General features: G+C 40.0%; 2 protein-coding genes across 4 annotated transcripts in view; one reads left to right on the top strand and one right to left on the bottom strand.

Annotated features, from left to right (window-relative positions):
* Nucleotides 1-18,928, top strand: part of tnmd (tenomodulin) — a 123,946-nt gene extending 105,018 nt beyond the window's left edge. Inside the window, exons 5-7 of the mRNA XM_004073071.3 lie at nt 6,568-6,727; nt 11,711-11,805; nt 16,819-18,928. Coding sequence (XP_004073119.1) covers nt 6,568-6,727; nt 11,711-11,805; nt 16,819-17,028 — 465 coding nt within the window. The 3' untranslated portion in view covers nt 17,029-18,928. The remainder of the gene's footprint in view (nt 1-6,567; nt 6,728-11,710; nt 11,806-16,818) is intronic.
* Nucleotides 18,929-22,954: 4,026 nt separating this feature from the next.
* The window catches only part of elf4 (E74 like ETS transcription factor 4), a 41,516-nt gene continuing 36,506 nt past the window's right edge, over nt 22,955-27,964 (bottom strand). For all 3 annotated transcript variants that reach the window (XM_011479914.3, XM_011479913.3, XM_020706433.2), the window contains 2 exons: nt 27,337-27,687; nt 22,955-25,778 (listed from right to left, as the gene is read on the bottom strand). In XM_011479914.3, coding sequence (XP_011478216.1) covers nt 24,986-25,778; nt 27,337-27,687 — 1,144 coding nt within the window. In that variant the 3' untranslated portion in view covers nt 22,955-24,985. The remainder of the gene's footprint in view (nt 25,779-27,336; nt 27,688-27,964) is intronic.

A 27,964-nucleotide genomic window follows, 5' to 3' on the forward strand; every position in this document is an offset into this window, starting at 1 on the left:
AGTTTACCAGAGACCATCTGGATGATCCAGATGAGGATTGAGAAAATGTCACCTGGTCAAATGAGACCAAGACAGTATGAATTGGTATTAATGTCACTCACCGTGTTTGGAGGTGGAAGAAGGTTGCGTTCCCTCCCAAGAACGCCATACATACTGTGAAGCATGGGGGTGGAAATATGCTTTGAGGCTAAATGTCTGCAATGGGGACACATGACTGGTCCATATTATCGATATACCTTGCCTCATGGTGGAAGGTTGGCGGCGGTATTTGGCAACAATGTGTTAATGTGTGTCAATGGGTGAATGGGACTGTGACTGTCAAGTGCTTTGGGGCTTCAAAGAAGGTATAAAAGCGTCATACAAGTATACAGATGTGTGAGTATTTAGCCAAAAACCTCCTTCCATCAGTGAGAGCATTGAGGATATAACATGGCTGGATCCTTCAGCATGATAATGATTGCAAATGCATCACCCAGGCAACAAAGCACTAGCTATATATAAAAACATTTCAAGGTTCTGGAAGGTCTAGCCTATCTCTTGATCTTAATCCAATAGAAAACTAGTTTAGGGAGTTGAAAGTCTGTGTTCCAGCAACAGCCCCAAAACATCACAGCTCTAGAGAAGATCTATATGGAAGAAACCTGGTGAAACCTGGTGAAGACCTACAGAGAACTTTTGACCTCTGTCATTGTTAATCAGGATTACATTAGAAATTATTAATGTGAACTTTTGTTATTGACAAAATACTTATTACTGCAACAATAAATTCTTTAAAAATGCTCAAATGCGATGTGATGGATTCTTTTTAGCATTCTGTCTCTTTCAGTTAAAATGATTTATGATGAGCATTACAGAGCTATCAAAACTTTTTCAAGTGGAAAAACGTGCTGAATCTGTGCCAACTGTATTTTGCTGCATTTTTTTAAGTTGTAAAACGTTCAAATTTGGTTAAGAGAGTCCCAAACCTTCCCTGGCAAACAAGAATATCCTTGACACAATAAATGTAACTTGTATTTCAGAGCCCTTGCATGTTGTCTGCAGCCTCAAATGAGTGACCTTCTTCCAAGAGTTGCTGAATCAGCCCTTCACATACATGCAGATCATGTCTGTATTTGCAGTTAGGAAAGAGGGATGCATTAACAGGAAATCAGTGCAGTCGGTCTATCTGTCATTTGCTGTGATGGCATGTTTACGGGAGGAAGAGAGACATTAGTCCCGCCTACTTTTAAAAAAGAATGCAAAGTGAAATGTAAGGGAATTAAACATTGTTGTGGGATCAGCACAAAAAGAGACAGAGTGAAGAAAACTATGATCATCAGCACACCTTTGTACTGCAATCTCAGCCTGACAGATCCAAGTGCAATGTAACATTTTAGTACTGTATTTTTCTGCACTATAAGCCGCATTCAAAAGCCATAATTTATTTTTAAAAAACCACGGTGCAATTTATAATCCAGAACAGATTAATTCGGGTTGTGCGCTCTATCAAAATGTTTGGTTGGCTTTTTTTGTGTGTTTGGTTGATTTTTTTTTTTTTTTTTAACGTGCTACTTACAATGTTGGGAGTTAGCGTTGCCACAGTAACGTTTATTTGTATCATCTTGTTTTTATACGTGTTGCAAACAAGGTTGGGAGTTTCAGGTGTCGTGAACACGCTGACACGGGTAGAGGTGTCGCACTATGGTTATTTGATGTGTTACTAGCAACATCGGGAGTTCGTGTTGTCACAGTAACATCTATTTGAGGTGTTACTACCAAGGTTGTAAGTTACAGGTATTGAGAATACTCTAACACAGCTAACATGTAGCGTGTTACAAACAATTTCTAGTTACTGTAAACACAGTTAATAGAGTTGCTGCATTAAAATAATGCAACATTTATTGATAATGAATTCTTAATTATACAGTTAAATCATGTTTAAAAGGTGCGGATCAAATTTCAGACGGTAGGTAAATAAGGTGCTTTTTTTTTACAATATCTTTGCATGCTAAACTTTGTTGTGAGCAAAACTTTACCAAATCGCCCAACAGATCATAATTGATTTTAAATTAAAAATGTCATCTTTTTATGAATTTCATCAAAGGGCTTCAACAATATCCTAATTCCCAAAGATGTGAATCTTCTGTCCATTCTTTAATGTAGTGGGCTTTACAGGGTGAGTCCAAGTGAAAACAGAATAAACTGTGACCAGATTCTGGCCTCACGTACAAAGTACCCCCTGAGCCCTGAGGTACTCCTCTGACATCTTTCCCCATCAGTTCGTCCCTACAAATGCTGAGACACACGAAGCACACAGGGGTTAAAGCCAAGCACTTATAGTTTCAAGATTAACCCTGCCACAGGCTTTTAGCAAAAAAACGCCTCAAAGCTCCAACAGTGTGCTTCAGAGCTGAGCTGAAAAAAAACAAAGAAAAAAGTGCAGAAAAACTGCAAGAAGCTGATAAGCAAATGCAGCTCCTAAGCGTGAACCAGGTGACTAACACGAATTGTTTGCCAGGGTTTTTTTTTCCCTTCTTTTTCAATTTACCTTTTTTGAGTAAATGTCTGAGGGAGTAATCCCTGAGCTTCATTCTCCTTCTCCCAGTTTGACACAGAAATCACCATCTGCCTCTCTCACACCCTTTAACATTGTCAGTGGAAGCTGCTCGGTCCATTAAGCAGCCACTTAATATGGATGACCAAAGCTCACCCAGCAACCCCAAACCTCCCACTCAGACAACAACTGCAAACAGAAAGAGAGCATAAAACAGAAAAGCCCCACATGAATGCAGAGGATGTGAACACACGGCAATCCCGCAGCGCACACCGTGTGCTCGTCCCCATTCATCTGCACGAACTTTAACAAATGGAAACGTGGCCAGTGAGACTCCAGCAGCTTTTTCTAATTTATTGAAAAAAAATTCATTAACTGAATAACTCTTACCAGACTTTATTCAGCTTTGGTGGTCAGTTAAGCACAAATAAAGCAAAAACAAGTTCATGCAACAAAAAAACAATCCAGAATGATGCTGAGTTTGGTTTTTACTTTGACAGATTTTTTTGAACATTAGACTACAATAATAAAGGGAAATATTTAAAACAAAACAAAGCATTCTTTCACCCTAAAAAGGCCATACCTGTGGAGCCGCTGGTTGGAACACTTAATTTCCTTTTTTTTAAAACTATTGTTTAATTGTAATCCTAGTTTGGGTAAACATGTCTTAATGACTAGATTTTTTTCTTGGTGAGGTATTTTTTCTGACCCCATTGGCAGATTTTCACATTTTAAGAACTTTTTTACCTGCACTTATTTCTAGAGGGCCAGTTTTTGCAGTGTGTAGGCTGAAAGGCTTCATGCTAAAATTCAGTTAAAGACTTAATCTGATCAGAAAACCAATCATGATAATCTTCAATCAAGGCAGCCCCAGACAAAGGTACATTCTCTAAGGTTTCAATCTGAGAGTTGCTTCACACATCAAAGCATAATCCCTAAATTTCCTAAATACACTCACAATTGCTCAAGTAATTGGAAACTGATTTTGTGCTTAGCTAATGATTACCAGTACTCATTATAATAGTTATCCACTGTTCATGAACTAGTTATTTAATATTAGTTACAAAACTCAACTTGTTTAAAACGGATTTGTAACAGTTTAGACTCATTGATTGACTGATTGACTTTTACTTTCAAACACAAAATAAAACAGTTTAATAAGCATGATAAACAGAAAGTGATGACTTGAAAAGTGAGTGGGTAGAAGAATATAATTCTGTTATATCTGGATGTCCATTACATTAAGGAAACTAAAATACTTGATAGATATAAAATACAAATACGGAGAGAAACAAATAAACAACTAGGTTGGTAATAGGGATTGTGAAGCAGAGGTAGAGCAGACAACCTTTGATTGCAGGATTGCAGATCTCCCGCCCTGCCTGCCCATGTGTCAAAGTTACTCCTGGTGGTTGTAAGTGCACTCCAGTGTTCGGCAGTGGAGCCGCCATCGGAGTGTGAATGTGTGTTGGTGAATGAGACTGTGACTTTAAAGCGTTTTGGGTGTGGGATGTTGAGGGTTGTATACGCCTTTTACCATTTGTTCCTTGTTGATCATTTCATATATCAGCGTTTTAGGAAATTAATTAATACTTGACAGGTGAAAGATAATCAATGAGAGTATGATCTTGTAGCCCTAAAGTTTTTTATTATATTCTTTTGCTAATTGATTATTGAATCATCTTTTCTTAGTAAAAAAACGAAATGGTTTATGACTAACAGGAGGTTTATTGCACTTTGTTCTTACACTGCCTTAGTAATCGTTAGTGCATATATTTAGAAAATTGTTACAAAATTCAAATTTAGTACTCCTACAAAAGTTACAATTGAACGAGGGTTACACATTTACAAAGTGGTAAATATTAAAAAACAATATAATTATTTGGTGTTCAATATGAAGGTCATACAGGACGATGTTTTAAAAACAACTCACTACAGATCATCCTGGTGTCCTTATGCCTGAACATTTTGACAAGAAAAAAATCAATAGTGTTATTTCTCAGATGCACAGATTGTCTAAGCTTTTTCAAGTACAACTCTTCAGCTCCATCTTCTTATTGGTATCCATGGTAACCTTCTGTTCCAAAGCAACTGAGAGGATGAAGACCAAAATTCTGAACTCAAGGCTTTTGAGATGAACTGATGAAGAACCAATGGGGATCGTCATCTTGCCTCTTTGATCTTTTATTTACACAACTGCTGCTTTATAACCTCTGGAAAAGCAGTCATCTTTAACGAAGAACGGTTGAGTAAAACGCCATGTTGCAACAAATTTATTAGGTTCAGACTCCAGAAGCCATTTTCTATTCATCAATTGGCAAAAAAACAGACAAAGCAAACCTGAAAACCATAGTCTGATTTATTTAGGGAGCTAACAGCTCTAGCTGTTGATTTGATCACGTATGGCATGCAGGTACATACACCTGGGAGAAAAAGGTGTTAATGTGCAAGCTCATGAGTACGCTGAAGTTTTTTGGGTTTTTTTTTGGAGATCTCGCAAACATAACACCCTTTTAAACAATACGTCATGTGAACATTGTTTTCTTCCCCGAGGACACAACGGCAAGAGAGGGTAAATTCGTTAACTGCAGCACAACTGGTGTATAATTAAGTTGTGCACTGTAGGCAAAAAGCATACATACAACAGAAGCAGGCCCTGGAAAACAAATTACCATCATTCCCGAGGTCCAGCTCTCGATAAAAAGTTGCTGGTGTCATTATAATATATCATTTGTCAATGGAAAAATGGAAAAGCCTTGCAAGTGTGTAAACTGGCAGGCTGTAATCATGTTGTCTGTGTGCTTGTCAACTGGCATTTAGAAATCTGTGCCCCATGCTAAAACGTTGACCTTTAGCACCGCCACCCCGGGCGCTCTGTCTTCTGCGAGTTATTGGAGTCGTTTCTCAGCTCTGAAGTCAAAGTCGTGTTCCTGACCTCCATTTGCTTTGCAGAGAAGGCTGGGTTAAGAGGCCCAATTAGGAAGTACAGCTTGCATTGCTTGAGTTTGGGGTTTAATTTCTGCACCCCCCTTTGGCCACGCCCCTCACCGCCAATCCTCCAAGTCATCATTAGTCCGCTGCTGGAAAAGTAAGGGGAAAGTGTGTCAAACGTCTTCCAGGACAGCAAACTCGCAGGTCACGGAGATGCGACTTCACAGAAAAACAGGGCAGAATCGCTGAAAGCAAAAAAAAAAAATTCTAATTCAAGCAAGAGTGACGGGGCAAACATGAGGGAGGGGCAAAAGCCTGAAATAAATGAGTCTTGCTCCTGCTATAGCCCCAGGATTCCACATCAAGCTTAACTAATGTGCAATTAAGCTGCAGACTGGAAGAAAATCACCTTGTAAAAACATTTGTCAGGCGAACAGTTTTTCTGTTCTGGGCCACTAATTAACAAGAGAACGGGAAGAGGGGTTTGTTTGTGTGGGTATTTACATATACATGAGGAAAATGAATACCCACACTTAAAGGAGGGGAAGGAGAATTATGCCAAATCTTCTTCATATGTCTCTATTAGACACCACTGACATGTAATCTTATCATTAAGCAATAATAGTTTACTTTACAGCTCATGAACTACAGTATCAACAAATTAAGCCGGCTGCTAGTGCCAAGAGAGCCGCCGCGGTTATAAAGGGGAGGGCAGAGTGAGAGTACATGGCTGTATTGTGTTTGTCACGTTAAATGATCGTGCAGCCTCACTTGGTGTAACGAAGACCACTTCTGAAGTCATTTTAAAGTCAAATCACTGCCGTCTGTGAATTTCAATGGCGTGGAATTGAAGGAGGGAGGGGGGACGAGGGCATTAGGGTGGCGGGAGTCAGGAAGTTCCTGTCCTCTCAGCGGACAGAGAGGTGATGGATGAAACTAAAAGGTTGAAAGTGCTGCGTGACTCGGGGGAGGAGAGTGAAAATGCAGGATTGTTCTTTGTGTGGCGCCCTGATGGCTTTGACACAGTGTAAGTGTCTAAACAAAACACGTCTGATTCTACATGTTTGTGTGTGTGCGTGTGTGTGTGTGTGTGTGTTTAGCAGGTGGGTGAGAGCGAGGCCGTCGATATGAAGGTGGAGGACTCCCGTGTGTGGGTTCCTGCTGAGGAGCCCATCGTTAACCCTGAATTTCTCCTCACATCCAAGATCTGGGAGATTTGCCAACATCTGCCCATCCACTGGATCCATCCCTCCCCCCTGACCGGTGAGTGCAGGGGGCAGCGCTGCCTCTAAACGCAGACTATTAACACTCTCGCTGGAGGGGATCCCCGAAGGCCTTACGCCGGTCCATAGAGAGAGGATGATTTACCAACCGTGGGAGCAGCTGGACCAGGCAGCTCTCTGAGCTCTGAGCAATACTGGTGTGAAGGATGGCAGTAGAATGTAAAGTACTTTATTTATGCAAAATATTGCAGCTACTGTAAAAATGATAACAAGAGAAAATGTTTCACTCCAAGGTTTTCTCCTGTAGAGTTACAAGCTGTGGACAACTGCGATTCAATGTGAGTTTTTAATAAGGCTGCAACGATTCACTTTCCCCACGACGCGGCTCAAACCTTAATTTTGGGGTCACAGTCTTGTTTTGGTGCAATACACAAATATATGATTACAAAACAACGACAAAAGATACAAAATTTGGAAAAAAATATATATTTTTTTTAATTACTACTAAGCAAGTAACAACAAAGAAAAACCTTTCAGTCGGCTCATACTACAGCCTGATCAACACTGGTCCGTCTGCGCTGCATCTTTGTTGCGTTGACACAGAAAACAGAACGTTCATTAATCAATCTAAATGTGTACATCGCCTCTGTCATTTTTCTGTGTCAGTCATCCGTCCCTCTTCAACACAACGAAACACAAGGTGTACACAGGAGTTCTATTTCCAGTTCATTGACGTGTCGATTTTGCAACAAATAGCCAGAGAAACAGGAAACAGGTCGGGGTTTCAAAATAAAAATTTCCATTGTACTTTTAAAATAAAATGTTTTTACTTTTATTTATTTTTTAAGGTGATGTCCTCCTGCTAAAACACATGGTAACACCACGGATAACACTTCTGTCTATCTTTGCCATGGATCACAAAAGTATCATTGTGGAAGTACAAAAACGTAACATAATTTATGACACAAAATATGCATTGTACAAGGACTCAATGGGGAAGGACAAGGCATGGGGATGTGGACCTTGCCTCTGGCTCGTCCTGCGCCCCCAGCCGTCCCCCAACTTCATGTGGCTGAAGCTCACCTGCTGGACTATTTAAACATGTAGTTGTATAGTTAGATAAGTTAATTCTTCTCTAAGAGTTCTGGTACATTATCTGTCTGTCCTGGGGGAGGATCCCTCCTTCATGTGGACATCTCTGAGGTTTCTTCTTTTTTCCAGAATCTGTTTTTTTAGGAGTTTTTCTTTACCGCGAAGGAGGGTCTAAGGGCAGGGATGCCTAGCTTAGTTTAGTCTGTTTAGTTAGTTCAGTTTAGAATTTTCCTATTGAATTCAATGTATTCATCCCCCTTATGATTTTAAGTTTACTTTACAATTACCGGTACAAAGCCCATTGAGATGACTGTTGTTGTGATTTTGGGCTATAAAAATAAAATTGAATTGAATGTAAACTAACTGATGGTTGTGAGAACGAATCCATTGGCAACAAAATGGAGATGCACTGCAGAGAAAACCATGTAAATCATAAAATAATACATCTTTCTTAAATTTAGCACAACTGTTGAAAACTTTTAACATAAACGTACTGATATGCAGAAGAGATCCAAAAATTCACATTCCCCACGATTCGTAATAATAGGGTAACGTATGGTTCGTTTATGGATCGAGAATTATGGAATCCCTAGTTTTCACGGCATTGAAAAGGCTTTCGCACTTGCCTTTTAGGTCCAATTCAAAGTTTTAGATACCTCTGAAAGTCCGCTTTGTTTAGCAGTCTGAACTCTGAACATTTGACCAAACAAGAGATGAATTTGGACTTAATATTTAAGTATATGATGGTAATAGGACTGTCAAAAATTAATCACTATTTTTTTTTTTGCATTTTCATCCAATTCAAACCACATCCAACAGATTATTCTATTTTATACCATGGTCAGGGGGAATACTAGATTCTGATTCAGAAAATGTGATAATCCACAGAAGTAGTTCAAGAAGTTCCGGTCACATATCTTAATGTGACTGGATATAGATATAGAATATATCAGTGGCTTTTTTAAAACAAACTTTAGCTTCACCATCTGGACAAAAACAAGCGGTAAGAGCTTAACTTTCTCTATAAACTGATTCTTAATTTAATCCATCGTGATGATCAGCTGTCTATTGCTTTCCTTTGCCGCTGCAGTCGCTTTCCATGCCAGAATTTGTTTTCCCCTCTCTCTGGCATCATTGATTTCTTTCATATTTTTCCCCAAAAAGCGTCAAATGAAGGTGGATGTTTACGATATACTTTATTCTGCGGCTTTCGGGAGTTTATTGTCATATTTGCATACGATTCCATATATTCTATGTAAGACAACTAAAGCTTTTTGTGTAAAAAAACAAAAATAAAAAACTGCTTTTGTTTGGCTAATTTACAATAATAATGATTTATGAAAACGTTCAGATGGTTCAGTTGAGACTGTATTAAACAACTACAATTCCGTTTTTAAAAATTAATTCATAAACACTACAACTATATTTTGATGAGTTTACCTTGTATTTAGAAACTGCTGTATAGATATTTTTAGATTTGAGCATGATAACCTTCAGGTTACCAATTGACTTTACATTAAAACACTGGTTGAACAAGTCTGCAAAAGGCTGCTGAGGACTGTCATCAGTGTGCAATCAGATTAGGTGCTAATGCAAACTAAAGCAACATTAAAAATCTAATGCTAATCTAGTGGCAACATCTACACACAGATGGGAATTCCTTCTGACTCAATCAATCCATAATTGGAAAGTGGAGTTGCCATGGTAACTTATTAGAAAAATGCTTGAAGAATTGCAAGGGATTGGGTTAGAAAAATCAGTGTGAGCATCAAATGAACATTTAATAGCTGATGAAGTGCAGAGGAAACTCAGCGTTTAGAGGATAGGAAATAAGTGTTGGATCAGGTCTAGGATTGGATTTATATAAAAAGTGTTATTTTGTGACATTGCAGTGTGACACTTGAGGAAGATTAGGCCCAAGCTTTTTTTTCTTTTTTAAACAAACAGCTTAGTACGATGAGATGCTGGCGTCTCAAAGGCCTTAACTTTTGAACATGAGGTGATACATCTTGGGAAATGATGAAATAAAAAACTTGTGATCCTGAGATTTCAGCAATATTAAGTGAGTGCAAATTGACTCTCCTTCAGAGGTAAGATAAGTACTGTACTTTTCGGACTATAAGTTGCAGCGGCCCAAAAAAAAGCGTAATTAAGAAGAAAAAATCACATGTAAATTACACTTTGAGGAGAAATTTATCTAACAAAATATGAGAACAAGAACAGACATTTCATCTTGCAAGGCAAATGATAATGATAAAATAGATAACAATAATAGACTGAATATATCTACACGTCACTACCGTAACACATCAATGCTTATTTAGGACGTATGTAAAATATTGGTGCAACCTTTTTTAGATAACCGTTGCATAAGGAATATGCTAACAACTCTTTGTATCCCTTCAAACCACTAAATCCATTGAATTCTTCATCCTCTGTTTCGCTTTTGGACAATTCTGCTAAACCCAGCGTAAGACTGAGCACAGTCTTATTTTTAGAATTTAACACACAGCCACAACACCCTAGCGATTGTTGCTATTTATTTTTAAAAAAAATCACATACCAGTCGAACCTGAATATAAGTCGTACCCCCGGCCAAACTATCTAAGAAACTGCGACTTATATAATCAAAAGGTCACATCAGAGGAATATGCTCTAACAATAACTTTAACATGTGATTGACGCATTATTATTGTCTTTGATTAAGATAAGAGCGAAGCATGGATCTGTCTCTCAAAAGCCTCTGTTTCTAACAACTCTGTATGAAACTCCAGGCAGCAACAATTAACAGCTACCATTACCACACAGTGGCACCTCTCCAAAACTTTTGTCTTGGGGGAGACAAGTAAACTAGATTAAAAAAAAATGTGTGAACTCTCATCAGGTGAAAACAAATAATTTCTGATCATGAGGTGTGTGAACACACACGTTTTACTGTGTCAATTTAAAAGGTGAAGTGATTGTTTGATAAAGAACTAAACAGGACTTAAAAGCTTATCATTTTTGTCATTTAAACAAAGCAGAAAAGTTTTATGAAAAAGGTTGTGGCAACGTCGGAACTTTTCCAGCATGTTTCAAGCATATAATGTGGTATAAATTAAAGGACAGTACTCTCCAAGATGCAGTTAATATAGTATTAGACATGGTATTTTTTGACATTTTTATCTCAATCAATGCAGAAAAAAAGAAATAATTGAAGCACATATAAGTAAAAGATTAGATCAACTACCATAGTTCTGCACCATAAAATGCACTGTCAATGAAAAGGGTCTATTTTTGAACTTGTCATATAAAAGGTTCACTTCACTATAAGCTACATTAACAGAGACAAGATTCAGAGATAAGTCCATCAGTCAGACTTTATTAACAGTGTTCACATTAATTATAGAACTTGTTTGTCACAGGCTACAGGTCGCTAGAAGCGTTAGCAAATTCCCAAGACCTCTAACTCCCAACCTTGTTTGCAACACATTAAAACACAGACTGATAGCAAACACACATTACTGCGACTACAGTATTTCCCAACTTTGTTAGTAACACATAAAAAAGCAAAGTCTGACACCGCTACATGTTAAATGTATATTCACAGTAACACCTAACCAAACATTTTGATAGTACCTCTCAAAATGGTTTCGACATGATTAAGTGCAACCAGATTGAAAACATATTGAAGGAACAATGTTGTTTTTTACCCTGCGACAGACTGGCGACCTGTCCAGCGTGTCCCCTGCCTTCGCCCACAAGTGGTCGGGATAGGCTCCGGCAGCGCCTTGACCCCGAAAGGGAATAAATGGAAGAATCAATGAATGAATGAATGTTGTTTTTTGAAAGAAATTAAGGCTTTTGTGCGCGCCCCATAGAGCGTAAGACATGTAAATTGAAAGTAAAGTTGTGACAGTTTTGAAGTCCTGCTCTGCTCCTGTGCTTTCAGAAGCTGAGGCTCAGGATGTGGACACACCCGACACAGAGGTCACAGGTCAGCGTTTTGCCCGAGATGTCTTGGATCACCCTCCCGTAAATGACTATGTAAGTGCGGCTCTGCTCCTCATCCGCATCCAGGGACCACACATCAGGCAACAGCAGAGCGGCTTCAGTCGGCTGCAGCTCTGCCGCAACTCTTTCTGCATATAAATCGCTCACTAATTGATGTTAAAACTGACTTTGTGCACCAGAGGGTACAGCAATTGCTCCATATATCTGTTTAAGTAAGGCCAGTTCATTGAAGACTCCCTAAATGTCTCTCCATTAATTGAGAGGAATATCATTCAAAGGCAGCAAGTAGTGCCTTACAGCAGCCGTCAGTGTCTCTTTTTTGTCGACTTCCTTTTTTTTTCTCTGACGGGGGAAAGCGGTGCATGAAAAAGCTTTCTCAAGGTCACTCACTGCTGCACAGATCGGCTGCATTTATTAATAATGCTTTAATTATCAAAGCACATAGAATAAACGCATTAGCCGAATGGCATATTTTGGCATGCTGCAAGGAAACCACTCAATAGTGTATGATTAATTATCCCGGACACCACAGAAAATTCCCATTGCACAGAATATTAACACGGATCGGTACGCTCAAAGCAGACGAAGACATGCAGCACTTACAGGTGAGCTGTCACTAAAGCTAACGTCAAGGAAAATGTGTCGCTCCTCCTCAGAGGTGGGAGACACACAGAGAAATGGGATGTCCTATAATGTTGGCATTTATCAGCCCCGTCCCAGAATCACCTTCAACACACAGCCTCTCCGACTTCTCCGTTATTGTTTGTGGCAGGGGATGCAGCGGCACGCAATTAAAACACACCAGGGGATTTTAAAAAAAACCCAGCTCTCCGTTTGAATCGCTGTGCCACTATCAGCTGAGTAATGCATTCCTCTGCAGTCCATTCCAGCGGCATGTCCGAGCGCTGTTTGTGGCTCTGCTGATAACAAAGGCCTTTGTGGCCAAGCAGAGGGCAAGCAGCAGCCTGTAATTGGGAGTCCAAAGTCTCGCGCAAGCCAGTGGGAGGCCACATGTGTGAGCCAAGCCTCATTCATTTTTATCTTTTTTTTTTTTTTCCCCCGCGCAGAGCTCATGTAAATGTGCACGAAGGCGACGCAGGCGGTTCCTGCTGTCACACAGGCAGACAGAGAGAAAAAAAAAGATACATGCATTGGCTTCATCTGCATTTCATAAGGCTGGGATTCAGTGCCACGTCTGCCCACAGCGAGCGCTCATAAAGCAGAATAATCGTCTGAGACCTTGTGACAGAGGCTGACAGATATATGTCGTTGAACTTTGCCACGGCTGCCATGTCAGAGTGCAGTGTGTCTTGGAGCTGGCCCTGGAAATTTCAAACTGAATAACTACTCTCTGACAAGCTGCATGGGGGCGTACGTCTGTCCTTGACTCATATAGCTGGGACGAGCTTGTTTCCATCCAAGAATTGACCGCTAACGTGCTTCTTCTCGGCGTAAACTCGCCCAATCCCCACAAACCTTGGGGCTTCGCCCAGTACGCCACATCACCGTTCATCCAGTTTGTTGTCATTTCCTGTGATGCAGGGAGATGAAATTGGGAGGTGAAGTCATGCGTCAAAGCATTTCATATGTTGCTCCATTCTGTGTATCAACATGAAAACCGGTAAAACAGCTTTTCTGAATACAAAATGCAGCAGAAATATTATCTTTGCCGGTTGGTGCCAAAATGAACGGGATGAGCTTTGCTGTCTAATAACACATTCAGGCCTGCGCTTCAAGCTCATGAAGAGCGCTGATCAGCGTGTGTGAAATAACACCAACAAGTGTGGAGATTAGAGGAGTCATGCTTTGATTGGTTACATCTTATTGAATGACTGACACAGTTTTCTACTCCGCCGACTCGTTCCCATCCAACATCTGCAATTATGAGCTGCGCTGCCTTTGTGTGTGTGTGCGAGTGTGTGCGTTTGCATGAGAGCATGAGTGCGTGATGAAATCAGATACATCAAGAGGGTAATGGGTTTTACTCTTCATTAATGCTGCTTGTTTGTGAGTGACTGTCTCAGATTTCCCAAGGTGAACCATTCTTATCACCGCAGCTTCCCGCTAGAGACGGCATCTCAAAGCCAGGGTGATTAATATGTGCCCTCCGTTTTAAAAGGATAGCTCTGATTAATTGTCTTTAAGCTACAATGCTGCCTATTGGCTGCTTGTTTTGACAAACGTCTTTTGAATAAAGTATTTTCTTCCATTTCTGAGCCGCAGCTCCAGATTTCATAACTTCCCAGTTTGGGCTGTGAGGAGCAGATAAGATTATCCTTGGTCCATTGACAGCTTTCGTGTTGTTTCCATAACAGATTGTTGCCTGGAAGCTGATGACCTGAAACCTGACTGAACCAATAAATCGTTAAAAGCCTACCTCTGCCAGTCTAAGTAATAAATCAACCCCATCTATCCTCGATATCATCCGTCGCACCCTTTCTATGTATTTTAATTATGTCTCACGAGTGTGAGGTGTTGCTCACTTTATCATGGCTCACATCAAACGCATGGCACACTTTCTTATAGGTCACGCTTGTGGGGAATTCATAGAAGCTGCCGCGATACCAAACCAGCACCGCTGTCGTGACTGACTGCTCACTTACTTGTGGAGTAGATGCAACTAATCGGCTAATTTGCCCGCTTGAGTTGGTGGAGACAAAAGGGGAGGGGGCTTAAACATTTTCTGTACACAAACATAAATGTATATTTTTTACTACATGCAGACATCGTTGTAAGAGTAAGATAGTGACATTTGTGTCTCCCAGACACTAATCATAAAAAGCCATAGTTTGTTTTTTTTGAAAGTGTATGATTAGCTGTATAAATGCACATAATATTGATAAATGGAAGGAAAAAGATAAAAAACTTCAAGCTAGTAAATGATTAAGTAGTGGTCAACTCGTGTTTTATTTTAAAAACATGGAAATAAAGGGTTTTACCAAAAGATTAGTCATATAAAAGTTAGTATTTACATAAAAAGAGTAAATAATGAACCCGCCAATAAGTAGCAGGTCACTTTAGATTAGGACTGCAACTAAAGTTGATTTATTTTCCAGACCAATCTCTAGGTTATTTTACAAATTATTCTGGATTATTTGATTGACGTCGTTGTTATTTGATGTTATGTTGGAGATTTTTCTGTTTATTTTCCAGACTTTATTGAGCAAATTTCAATAAGGAGAGATATAAGAAATGAAAGTACAGTGGTCCCTTTTTACATTGCAGTCTCGCTGTTTTGTGGCCATTTTCAGTACAATTATGCATGCTTTTTTTAACAGCACATTGTGATCTGCATCCTGATTTGCTATAGACCTTGCCATTTAATCTCCTCTGTCCTGTGTCTCCTTTGCAGAATGCCAGAGTTACATCAATCTTCAATCGCTATTAGATCTTTGTTCTTATTCTATAAAACTGGACTTATTTTACAGGTTGAGAGTTTAAACAAGAGGGAGAAGCCCCAGGTGGAGCACAGGGTGGAGGAGGGACGGCGAACTGTGCAGAGATACGACCATTATGAAATTAAAAGGAAACATTTGATTGTGATTGGCTGAGAAGAAGAAGGGTATTGGTTCAAAGTAAAGGCTTAGTAATCACATCAACCCAGCATACCTGTATGCGAGGTAGATCTTCCTTATTCAAATTGCACCCAAACTGCTTACTTGCTTCAGGTTCTTTGACAAAATATGTTTTATTCTATTTAAATGTTTTAAAGTGCTGCAATATCCATTGATAAGGGTCAATTTTTTATCACTGACTGAGCCCAAGAACAATGTCAGTGTTTGAAGCTATTGTTATGACTTGGCTTCCAAATATTATTATTTTAAAGCGTATATTTTCTTACATTGAAACACGAAAATAAATACATCTATAAATATATATTAAATTAAATATATCTATACGTTATATCATTTATAAAATTGGTCAAAAAGTTATTACCCTCTTCTGTTTTTTTGATCTTAAACTAAAACATCATCACAAACGTTTAAAGAAATCAATCAGTGAGGATTTATTTTCCAAACCAAACTGATTTTTTACTTGATCAAGTGGTATCAATTAGTCTTTATATAAATATTTTTTTGTTATCTTGTGGACATTAATGAATGATAGGTTTCCAAAAACCACTCATTCGTGATTATTCTGTGTCATTTCTGGTATTGCTAATCAGTTCCTTGCTAGCTGAGCAACATTGCTGAATTAGGTGCTTTAATTCTTTTAGCACTGTGGACAAAATAAGCAATCGTGAATAGTTTCTGTCTCAACTCTCCTTCCGAGTTAAGCAGCCCGTCCTATCAACCCCATTTGGAGTTGATCAAAGGCATGGCACTCAGCCCTACAAGTCAATGGGTGCATGAACTAACCAGCACAATGGAAAAAGCCAAGGGCCATTAATTCTGCCCAATTTACCTTGCATTTGGGTTTCATTTGGACCCTCTATAAATTCAGAGGCAGCCAGCGAGAGCAAATGAAAGAATCCTTCTTAGGCGATCATTACTCTGCTAATTGCTTTAGGAATGCGCCGTGCACTTAAAGTCAAGGTCAGGAGGAGGGCGCCAAGACATGAGAAGCTCTAATTTGAATGCTCTGTTGGAGGAGGGGCAGTCACTGCTTCGTTTCAGGAAGTTAAGAGGTCAAAGATGAAAGAAATAGTGTAATTACTTTGGTAACGAACAACTGAGTTCCCTTTGACTCAAGACAGAATTGAGAGAGGAGCCGTGCAGGCTGGACTTATTGTGCTGCCTTGTGTATAATAGAAAGGTCAAGGGTATTATATTTAATGCTTAATTCAAGCCTGCTCGATGCGCCGTTTATCTTGATCTCCTTGTCGCCGTGATCAAGCATCACACGGGCCGGCATTTTCAAAGGAATCACTCCTGATCTTTTCGCTCTTGTTTGGTTTTTGCCTGTATTCTGTTGACCTACAACCAAAGCAGCCTCATCAATTCTTGTCACCCGCTCCTCTTTTCTGCTGTCCTGCCCTTGCCTCTGGAGGACTGGCATTTGTCATGTGTGCGATTGTAACCCTGCCCACTCCTGTGTCCTCTGCAGCGGGATATTGGAATCGAGCTGGATAACCAACTGGACGACCGTGGCTACTGCTGCCAGTACTGTCGCCGTGGTTACCGCTTCTGCCGCCGCTACCACGAGCCCCTGGGCGGCTTCAACCCCTGGCCGTACTACTACCAAGGAGGCCGGGTCATCTGTCAGATTGTGATGCCGTGCAACTGGTGGATCGCTCGCATGCTGGGCAGGATCTGAGGCGGACGTCTGGAATTGAAATCCATTTGTCTTTTAGTTTGTTCTTCCATCAAATAAAAGGAATTCAAGCGTGATCAATGTAATCTTAAATAGCTTTTAAAAGTGTATCCTTTTCCTCAGATCGCCTTTAAAAAATGCTGAAGATAACCGCAGCATTTTTCCTTGCTTTCATCCTTCCTTTAGGAGTTTGCTAAAACCATAATGCGTGCAATGCAAATGTATTTCTAAAAATGGTGCTTCCAGATATAGCTAACCACAGATAAATATGACACTCTGTTTCTTTATTGCTTATTGATTTCAAGTTTGAAAGCTTCAGTTTGGAGCTTGATTCTCTTGATGTCTTTTGCCACCGAGCTATGCATCACAAGTATATAAAAAACACTGAATAGTTTGTTTGTTTTTTACAAAGAGGAACTCTGTTCTTTTGTAGCATCTTCTTAACTAAATAATCCTCAATTTTTAGCATTTTTGGGCATACAATGACAGGATTAAGTTGTTCCTAATAAACTGTCAAACAATTTCCAAGTTTACAACTTTACATACTAAAGTCCCACTCCTATCATCTTTTGATATATTTTAAAAGCCCAGTGGTTTTTTTTTATCTGAATCATGCCGTTTTCAGCCAGTACTGTCGCTGTGGTGTTTGCTTCTGCCACCACAATCATGAGCCCCTCAAAAAAAAAGAGGCTCAAAAAACTTCTGTCTCTTTTGTAGGACATAGTTTCTGCAGAGCAGCAGTAGTTCATTAGAATTATGTCTCTGAGTTGTGGGATGTTGGGATCTCTGAGTTGTGGGATGGGAAGCCCATCCCCACTTCCCGTCACCCATCATGTTGACACGCTTTCCAGCTGGCTTACAGCCCCTCACAACCCCAACCAAACAACAAACAGATGCTGAGGAAAACAAAGACGTTCATGGATCTAGTCGTCTGCCAATGAATGCATCAGAATGGAGCGGAGCAGGGAGCTCGTGGCCCACCGATGGTAGTTTGTGCGTAACAACTACAGGCTTTTTCAAATGACATCTTGATTTACAATAATTTGAATACAGAAATACTTAGAAATGCAATTTTAATATTCATGTTCTTTATATGCGTCATCAGAAAAATGCCGGAGGAAAAGGTTAAAAACACCAAAAACAACATTTTCAAGATCATGTTCAGTTTATAAAGGCTTCAATGTTTTTTCTTTCCACTGTTGTCGCATGTGCACATGATCCCACTTTTTATTGTTTCTTTTGAAAATTTCAGAAAGACTTCATCTGGATTATAGTCTGAGTTAGCAAGTGAATGAGGTTTCTTTGTCATATGCATATACATAATATTGTTATCGCAGCAATATACAAACCTACCTTCGTTAGTGGTGTGCTGCACTAAATAGAAAGCTGGAATAAAAATGGATGTTTTTCTTGTAAATTTGATGACAAAGTCTAAAAAATTCACGTCTGACTCCTTTCTTCATGTTTTTTTGGCATCGTGTTCAAAATAAGGATGTATAATTAAAGAAGCAGAGACCTCAGCTGTCTATTGTGATCTTCCTAATGATGTGTTATCCTCCTCTGTTTAACTCGCCCCTGTTGCAATTTGCAAACCGCTTAAAATAGCGCCACTGTTCAAGCAATTTATTCCTGACTGAGGCCATCCTGATCTGTAAGAAGGCACCCAAGCCTCGGCGCGCCGCGCTGAAATAATTCTCATCTGCAACCAACAAATAAGCAAGTGAGATATGCATTTGTAATTGATGTTCTGTCATAACATGAGCATAAATGCACCAGAGCTTTCCAGCTATATGAGAACACTTTAGACAGGAAGACAAAAATGGGGCACTGTTGCTGTGACAGTTTGAAGTTTAATGAACGACTTTTCTTGTTTTTCCAAATTAAACTTTTATTCCAAGAATAATCTCTGTCGTCAAAACAATTTCCTGAATACTTTTTTTTTTTTTTATCCATGATGTTAAGGTAAATCGACTTCATGAAATAGACTAATCTTGCTCTTCTGTTCTCTATTTCCAATTTTCATTTGTGGCCATGAGAAGCACCAATACGTTTGACAGGAGTGTTTATGCCTTAAGTGTTTCTTTTTTTTCTAATCCATAACTTTTTTATGCAAGATTCTTGGCTTCTAAGTAAATTTAGACGATTGCTCATGTTTGCTTCATATAACAAAGCCAGCAATATCAATAAAACACAGTGACATGAATTTGGTGAAGGCATTGTGTAAAATGTATGTAAATACTTTATGAATATACTCATGAATAGAATTGAGACTTCAGCTGTTTTTTTTTTAAATCAATAATGTCAATAGCCTAAAGCAGCATGTCAAGTGAAAAATGCTGGCATGAGTTAACAAATGCAGTAATTACAAACGTACTTCAAATAAACTGACAAGCAAAAACCCCCGAGGCACTTCGGAAAAGTTCATAAAAATCAGCTTTTGTATAATTCATTTCTCACAATTTCCTGCTTATCACATCAAATAGTCAAGTGTTTATTAAAATGGATGCGTTCAGCTTGCTCCTGCTTGAGCCCTTTGTTCTCATAACAGGGGTAAGATGGCATAAATTGTTGTATTTGGTAAAAATGTTCTTACTTGTCAATCCAGCTAGCACAGTTTAAGGACTCTGAGGAGGCTTTTGCGTTGTCGTGAGAGTAAATTGCCAAAGCCCTGGGTGTGGTTGGAAATGGACCGGTTCAGCCCAACTAGAGGGCTGTTACAGATATAATGGTTGGCTCCTCACGCCTGTTGGGAGAAAAGTCCAGCAGGCGTGAAAGTCGGACGGAAAAGACCTGACAGCTTGTTGAAGTAAGAGAGACTATAAAAGAAAAAGAAAAACATTCAAATGAACAGATTTGAACCATTTAACACACATCTAAAAAACACTAACTCTTTGATAAACTGTAAAAACTTGATTACACCACGTGTCAGACTTCAGGCGGTGAGGGCCAACATGTTTTATAACTAATCCCCCATTGTAGTTTTTCATTGGCAAAGCCCACCTGATCCAGCACATAGCACCAGGTTTCTGCAAAACCAGAGGGATGCCAGCCCGTAATGCCTGGAGTTTCCATGACCAATGTGAACCAGCTGATTGTATCAATACTTCATTAGAGTAAAGTGTTGCATATCAGTGCAAGGTTAATAACATCAACGGCCAAAGGGTTCAGTAGTCTGTGGTAGAATGAACGTCAACGCTAAAGCTAAAGTTCTGTGTCAAAGGGTTAAAAGGCCTTTCCTTTGGATGCTCACACTTTGACTATTTGTGCTCTGAGGATGCAAACGATGCTGATCTGAAAGCAAACTTAAAGACCAATAAACACATTTATGAACATTTCTGTCCTGATTCAACCTACTGTATTTTCGGCACTATAGGACACACCAGATTGTAAGGTGAACCACCAATAAATGATCTATTTTCAAACTTATAGGGTGCATTAAAATAGACTTAAATAAGTGTGTTTACAATAACTCTAGGTCTTACCTGTAACTTCCAACCTTGTTTGCAACACATAAAAAAACAGACTACCGGTAATACCGCTAAAATAAGCATTACTGTTACTACACCAATGTCCAACCTTGTGAGTAACGCATAAAAAACACAGAACATCACAACACGTTAGCCAACCTTGTTTGTAGCTCCTAAAATAAAAAAGGACTGACATTTTGACAGAGCGCCATGTCCCTCTCAAAATCACTTTGATGTCAGTAAACACAATCAGAATTAATCCATATATAGGGTGCTTCGAATTATTTGGAACACTGGTGTAGCACTGTCTACAATCTTCTTCTTTTTTTAATTTATTTTTAATTAAAGGTTTTTATGGTGTCTTATAGTTTGAGAAATACAACATATTTTTGACATATTTCAGAATTTTTTTGTACTTCTTTTAAGAAAAAGAAAAACAGAAATTCACTCATATTAAAACTTTTAAAAGCCCCGAACTTCTAAATAATAAAAATACAAACTTTTGTGAAAATTAAAAAAGCATCTGCTCCTTAATAAAAGAGCTCAAATAGCATCTTCCACCACAAAATTGAAAAAAGAACATGTAATCAAGTCAAACATTTGTGCTGGCTTAGCTCACACCGAGCCAGAGAACACAACAACTAAATAAGGCCAAGGAAAAATAGAAAAATAAAGCATAAAAAGAAAATCTAATATCGGATTATTACCAGGGGACTCAAAAATAGAAGATCATTAGAATTCCTGTAATGTATGGAGTGGCTCAATACTGTCAACATGAGAAATGAGGCCCTCTGTGACAGTAAACTCCTCCTTTTTAGAGTAGAATTAAAGAATATATCATTTCGAATGAAGCCTTTCGCTGTTTTTCTCATGCATTTTATGCAGCTGCCCCACACCCCCTTCTCCAGGGCTTCTTTATCACTTTTCTGATGGGGAGGGGGGAAACAAAATGGACGGCTGTGCAGGATAAACTCAGATACTCAGCGTTTACCAGGTCATGGCCGTTCAAAGGAATTTCTATACTTGGCCTGAGGAATGGCCACTTTCTCTGAAGCTCATGAGCGAATTTGTTTTATTTATTATTATTTTTTTCTTTGTTGCTCATCAGAAATGCAGGAGAGCTTCACCCACAGCTGCTTATTTTCATTTCAAATAATCCCTCGTTTGTTTGGATGTGTGAGTTACTATTCTGGGGCAGAGGAGAGAGAAAAACCAATGTATGAGGAGTGTCTGTATTTAGATTAGTGACCTGAAGGAAGACTTGTCTTCAATCCGGATTTAACACTCAGCCGGTGCTCAGGGCATGAGACACCAGTGCCATCTTGTGTTGACGAAGGTGTACTGCAGGTAAGTCTAAACAAACAAATGACGGTAATTTAGCCATTTAATTCGTTTTAAATCCTTCTAAGTTTCTATGATAGTTTTTATGAATGTAATGTACATTTTTCATTGTAGATGCAGCCAGAAGACCGCAGTTTCCTCCTTTTCTCTTGCAAAAACGGAGTAAGTCTGTTGACCTGATGGTTAAATAAACTCTCCCTGCCTTCCCTGTTCTCTTCCCGCCACAAGCTGGAGGCACAATAATGTCACTCGTCATCCTTCAACCTCTCCCACTGTGAGAGGCAGTATGGCACAGCAGTAAACACTCGCGCTGTGTCAGTGGCTGCAGGCGTCACAGAAATAGTCCTCCTCTCAGAGGACCCAGCTCTGGCTCCATCTCCAGGGTCTTTGACTCACCAACCAAACAGACAGAACAGATGCTGGTAGCCTTTCATTATTTTAGTAATCCATTAAACCTCTGTTTACCATGTGGCAAGAGATCGATGAACCACTCAGCAGAGAAGCAAAGTGTCTGGCTGGAATAGGGAGAGGTGGTTGTTCTGTTTTTTTCCTCTGCATAAAGCTTCAATTGAAGAGGCTCGAGCTGGTGGTCGGGTCTGAACTTGATTTTCTGCACGTGAACTCCAGGACAAGTCTGGATTGTGCAGCACACAGCTGTGTGCATGTGGGTGGAAAACACAGACAGACGTGTTAGGCTAACCCTGCTGCCAGCCAGCTCCTTAAACACCGCCAGTTTGAACGCCCAAAAGGCCAGAAGCGACTACAGACGCACACAAGATCTGAAACAATCCGTCCGAGTGAGTGGAAGCCGTTCTCACACCAGCAGCAGCCTAAGCAAGCGCTCTCATTTCACCGTAGTGACAGACACGGCTGTCTTCAGCTCTGGGCATGTCACATACTAATGTATTCATCCACCCACAGCAACTGGAGGAGCAGTGCTCTTAAGTACAGTCCAATCAGTCTGTGGACTGCTAATGGCTCCAATCCAGTTTCCCGCAGCAGATTTGACTTTCCACTCCAAATGCCATGCGATCAAACATCCCCCAGAGCTGCAGCTTTTTTGTCCAAGCCAGAAATTGTTTCATTATCTACACGGCAAAAAATTAATAGACTTGGTATTTGTTTCCAGGTTTGATTTAATTCGTTTTTTTTCCTCTGGTTGAATTTTCAGAAGGAATCTCTGCGTAACATTTTATCTGCGTCTCACACTTGCAACAAGACAAAATAAATAAAAAGAAAACAAAATACGGAGGAAACAGGGAAAATGTTTGCTTTTTTTTTTAATTATATTGACTTATTTTTCATAAAAATCTATTCTAAAATTCAGCATAAAGGAACCGAACACAAAAGAAGAAAAAACACAGGCAGTGGACATACCTCCCCAGCCTTTCAGGGACAAATTTTTCTAGAATATATACAGTCAAAAAAATAAAAACAAAAATAAACTCAAACTGAAAGCCTGTTTAATAGTTGTTGGTAAAGACCAAGCATGGACTCAGAGGACCTGCAGATGTTTGAGCTGCTGAAGAAGCGTTTAAGTCCTGAACGGTTGGAGCTCAGTTTGTTTGAGCGTCCTCCCTCTGCTGCTGCCGTCTGGATGGAAAGTACAACCAATTTAGCCCTGATACCGCTCAGGATCAATATGGCTTCACACCCCACGGGATCAGGGGGCCAATCGAACAGTTGGCCCAAGAGCTTTTTAACCAAGTGGGACAGCAGATAAAGAAAGCGCAAAGGTGAGGTGAGACAGGTGCAGTAGAGGAGGAAGGGTTTTTTTTATATATAAAAACTCAGCAGGTTCTGGGGGTTTTTTTGCTCCATAAATGAAAAAAAAAAACTAAAGATGACACATCAAACATCTACAGTACTGACTGAATCTTTTTCTTAAATACAAAAAATGCATCTATTATGTCCGTTTCAAAAAGATCAGGGAGGTATGTCTGCTGGGAAGTAAGAACAGAAAGCACATTCAGTGGTATCTTTAAATCAGAGGATATTTACAAGAAAATATATCTAGAGAATAACAAGAAGTCCAAAATTCAAGAGAATGTGAAGGGTGATTACATAGAAGGCTATACAAGTGAAAGAAGGCGGCTTTACATAAAAAAGGACTAAATCTACCAACGATTCCTGGTTCATATTTACTGTGATTTTCCTCAATAATATTTTTAAAAAATGTGCCGTTTTGTACAGAATTTAGGAATTCACAAAATAAATACATTTCTTGTGGCCTCAAAATTCAATCTCAGTTGCATATTATATGTGTACATACAGGTGTATTTTTTTCCATACATTTATAGATATATTCTATACGTCATATAAACAGGATTTAAACCTCTGAGCCTTTAAAAGCAGAAGTACATTATTTTTTCATTTTTTTTTTATCTTTTCCACTCCCCATCTGAATGTGCCTGCAGTCTGAATATACACAGTTCTGATGCTGCGCTGTCCTTGGTTCAAACAATATGACCGTTTCCAGGGCAACGCAGTGTTTTAAGGCCGAGGCTAATAGACAGTATATGCATACCTGCTCTGTTTATATCAAAATAAATGCATAGTAAGTTCTTGAGTATCAAGCAACATCTTTTGCTTTCTTTCTGAGCTTCCTGTAAGGCACTCTCCGATTGACGTGAGCGTTTTTTTAACAGAAGACAGGTCGATGTCCGTCCATCCCAAGAGCAGGAACCTGTACGGCGAAGGAGAACGCACACGTCCACGGTTTGGTTGTTTGGCATTCAGTCACTGGTTTGGGGTTGTTGCCCTCTCCTCTTGAAGCAGTGATGAAGGAAATGAAGGAGGTGGCACATGGCAGGCAGGGATACCTTCTTTTTCTTCTGTTTGTTTGACGGTGTGTTCTGCGTTTCTTTATTTTTGTCTGTTTGGGTTTACAGAATATGATTCTACATCTAACCAAAAAACAGAAATCTTAGAAAACAAACTTATTGTTCTCTTGATTTTTCTAATTAGGCACGTGGTCACAGTGTATGTGAGTAAACATTCAATTGCGAGTCTGGTCTGAGTGACTTTTGGAGCAATATGCTGCATGATCCCTCACTTCTGGTACTTAAAGATTGGAGACAGAAGTAAAAGATGGAAATGGATCCAGCTGTTGTTTTCTTTCGGTTCGGTTTGTGCCAAAGAGTCTAGCTGCTCTAAGCCTCGGCAGGCTCTGTTTTTACCTGGATAAAGTTTGCAGGCAATTGAACAGACACAGGCAGCTCCTGTAGGCATTTGACTCCTTGCTCCGGTTGCAGGGACATCTCCCCGCGCACCTCCAGCTCCTCAACCGGGGTAAGGCCCACACTGGGGCTGCTTCTTTGGGAGGAATGTCCATTAACTACAGTCCCACTCGGCCCCTGGCTTTGACTCGAATCGATGATCACAGTCCTATAGTGAAGCTCCGCCTCACCCATCTCCATGTCTTCTTTGTCAAACGTGTGCATGGCCAGAGACGGATCGCCGTTCACCATGGACTGAAAGTAGCTAGGGTCCAGCATCTCCTCTTTGATCTGCAGCCCAGAGAGGTCGCTGGATTTCAGCACGGTGGCGATGACGGTCCCCGGCTGCTGCGCCACCATGGTCTGCCCGTTGGTGGTGTTGATGGTGACGAGGCGGGGGATGCAGTTGAGGTTGGAAGCGGCGGAACTAATGACTCCTGCCGGGGAGGTGCAGGAGGAGGAGGAGATGGCGGTCCCCAAACTGGTGAACAGAAGTTGCTGTGGGAGGTCGTCCTGCAAGCTGTTGACCCCGCCTGCGAGAGACGCCGCCTGGATGGTGAGCACATCTTTCCCACCTGCTGCTGTGGAGGGGACGGTGTGGAGAATGACCCGGGGAGGGGAGGAGTCACTGGAGTCCCCATTGGCAAGAACTGTGGTGAGAGGAACGGACTCCAGAGAGCCAGAAGATGTCAGCACCATGGGAACAGATACAGGAGTGCTGATGGACCTGATGACACAAAACAATGACTTAATCAGTCTGGATCCTCCCCTTATAGTTGGCGTTAACACACAATAAATATAACAATTCCACAAACAGCAGATATAATGAGTAGTACACCGGTCCCCTTGCTACATTGTGGTTCACATTTCCTGGTGTTGCGCATTTTTTTTCAGAGCAATTTGGCATCCTTTTTTCCTTTTTTAACAGGACATTGTGTTCTGCGTCTTGATTGGCTGTTGACCTTGTCAATCAATCTCCTGTGTCTCGTGTAATTCGTTCACTTTGCTAATTTTACATAAATCTTCAATCGCGAGCAGATCGTTGTTTGAATTGGAGGTGAAAGTTTGAGAAGAAGTCTGTTGTTAAGTCCAGGGCCTTTTTGAGACTTTTTTCTTTTTTTTTCTTTTCTCTTTTACGTTTTGCAATTTGCCACTATTTAAATTTTGCTCTAATAATTTTAATTTAAACTGTTTTTGTGGCAATCTTTGATATCCACTTTTTTAGTACATTCCCAGCTTCTTTCTTTTACAGATTGCTATTTTTGATTTTATAACATAATAATTTTTTCGAAGCTCTGATCAAAGATTTCTTCCAGGAGGAGTAAAAATACTGTATGTGTCATACCTCTTGTTATGTTGGTTTTAAACAAAGAATTTCAAAGCTAATTTTTTTTGTTTTAAACCTTCACAAAGAATTTTGGAAAATAAACTGTACTAATGGACGGGTAAACAGCTGATGTGTTTGACAAACTCAACGGTGAGTTCAGATATTTCTGAGGGTTTAAAATAGAGACAAGCGGGAAAATGTTCATGTCTGTACAGTAGAAAGTGTGTAGTGAGAAATTTATGATAAAGGTAAATGCTAAATTAAACACACAAAAAAACATTGACAATTTTTGAAAACATTGTAAACGTTATAAAGATATAAGCTGTTTGTTCACCTTGTAGCATCCCTCTACTTTTCTCTGTACATAGAAGTTTTTGTAGAGTTGCAAATGTAAAGGTCTCCTTTCCGGGGGAAAATATTGTAGTATATCTCACCCAAGAAAAATGGAGGATTAAGGTTTATAGCTCGTTTTACAGACCGATTATTAATTCTCAGTATTTTTCAGGGCTACACTTTTAATGGGTCAGGACCCCCGATATTGATTTCTTACGGACCAATTTTGCATTTTGGCAGACTTGATGTGTTTTTATTTTTTACCTGAACTTACAGAAATGGTCAATAATGGTTACGCTTGATTTATTTTGAAATGAATGCAAGACAACAAGCTGCTTAGGGCTTAGCAGAACCTACCAACAGATCCCCTCCCCCATGAAAAAAAAGCATAATTTGTGAGCTTGGTGCTGACAACTAAACTAAACATTTTTTGGAAAATAATATTTTACTGAGTTTCTTGGTGCTTAAAACATTTATTGGAGTCGGTACTTTGAATTTTTCTCCAGTGTATCCCTGCCTTCACCGTGCAGAAAATGTCATTTTAAATTCCGAAGCTGCATGGAGTCAAAATATCCAAACTGACAAGTCTGTTAGCTGTTTATTCATAGAATTGAGAGTCTGGTACCTCATGACAGATGCTGATTGTTGGACTTGGCCGTCCTGCAGAATATGAACTGACTGGAGGAGCTGCTCAACCTGTCCGCTGCCGGCATCGTGGTACAAACATTCATCGTTTGGCTCTTGCTTCATGGCTCTCTCTGTGACTTGGTTGTTTCCTTGAGCTCTAGTTTGGGCTTTGGACCCACCTCGGACCACCGATCGGCCGTTGGAGGCTCTCTGGTTCCCGTAGGCAGAGTTGGTGTCAGCTCCCGCGTCCTCGTCCTCGATGACCACCAGGTCGGCCGGCATCTCTTTAAACTGATAAACCAGCCGCTGTCCCTCCACTTTAGCTAGGATGCCTCGCTGATAATAATATCTAAAGGAAATGGAGGCAAACATGTATGAGTATAGACTGCCATTCCAGTGTGTTGCTATAGACCAGGGGTGCCCAAAAACTAGGACGCTGGCCCTCGAGGCCTGGATTTGGGCACCCCTGAAACCCTTTGCAGTGACGTCCACATGTGTTACTGTTCATTGTCACCACAGAAAAAAAATCCAAATTCAAGCGTCTCATTTTACCAATTTCCGCGGGATGATTAGAAAACTATGGATCAGCGCAGTCAAACGGGAACGGGGGCAGCCTGCAGATACCA

Source organism: Oryzias latipes, chromosome 10 (assembly GCF_002234675.1).
Source record: "Oryzias latipes chromosome 10, ASM223467v1".
NCBI classification, from domain to species: Eukaryota; Metazoa; Chordata; class Actinopteri; order Beloniformes; family Adrianichthyidae; genus Oryzias; species Oryzias latipes.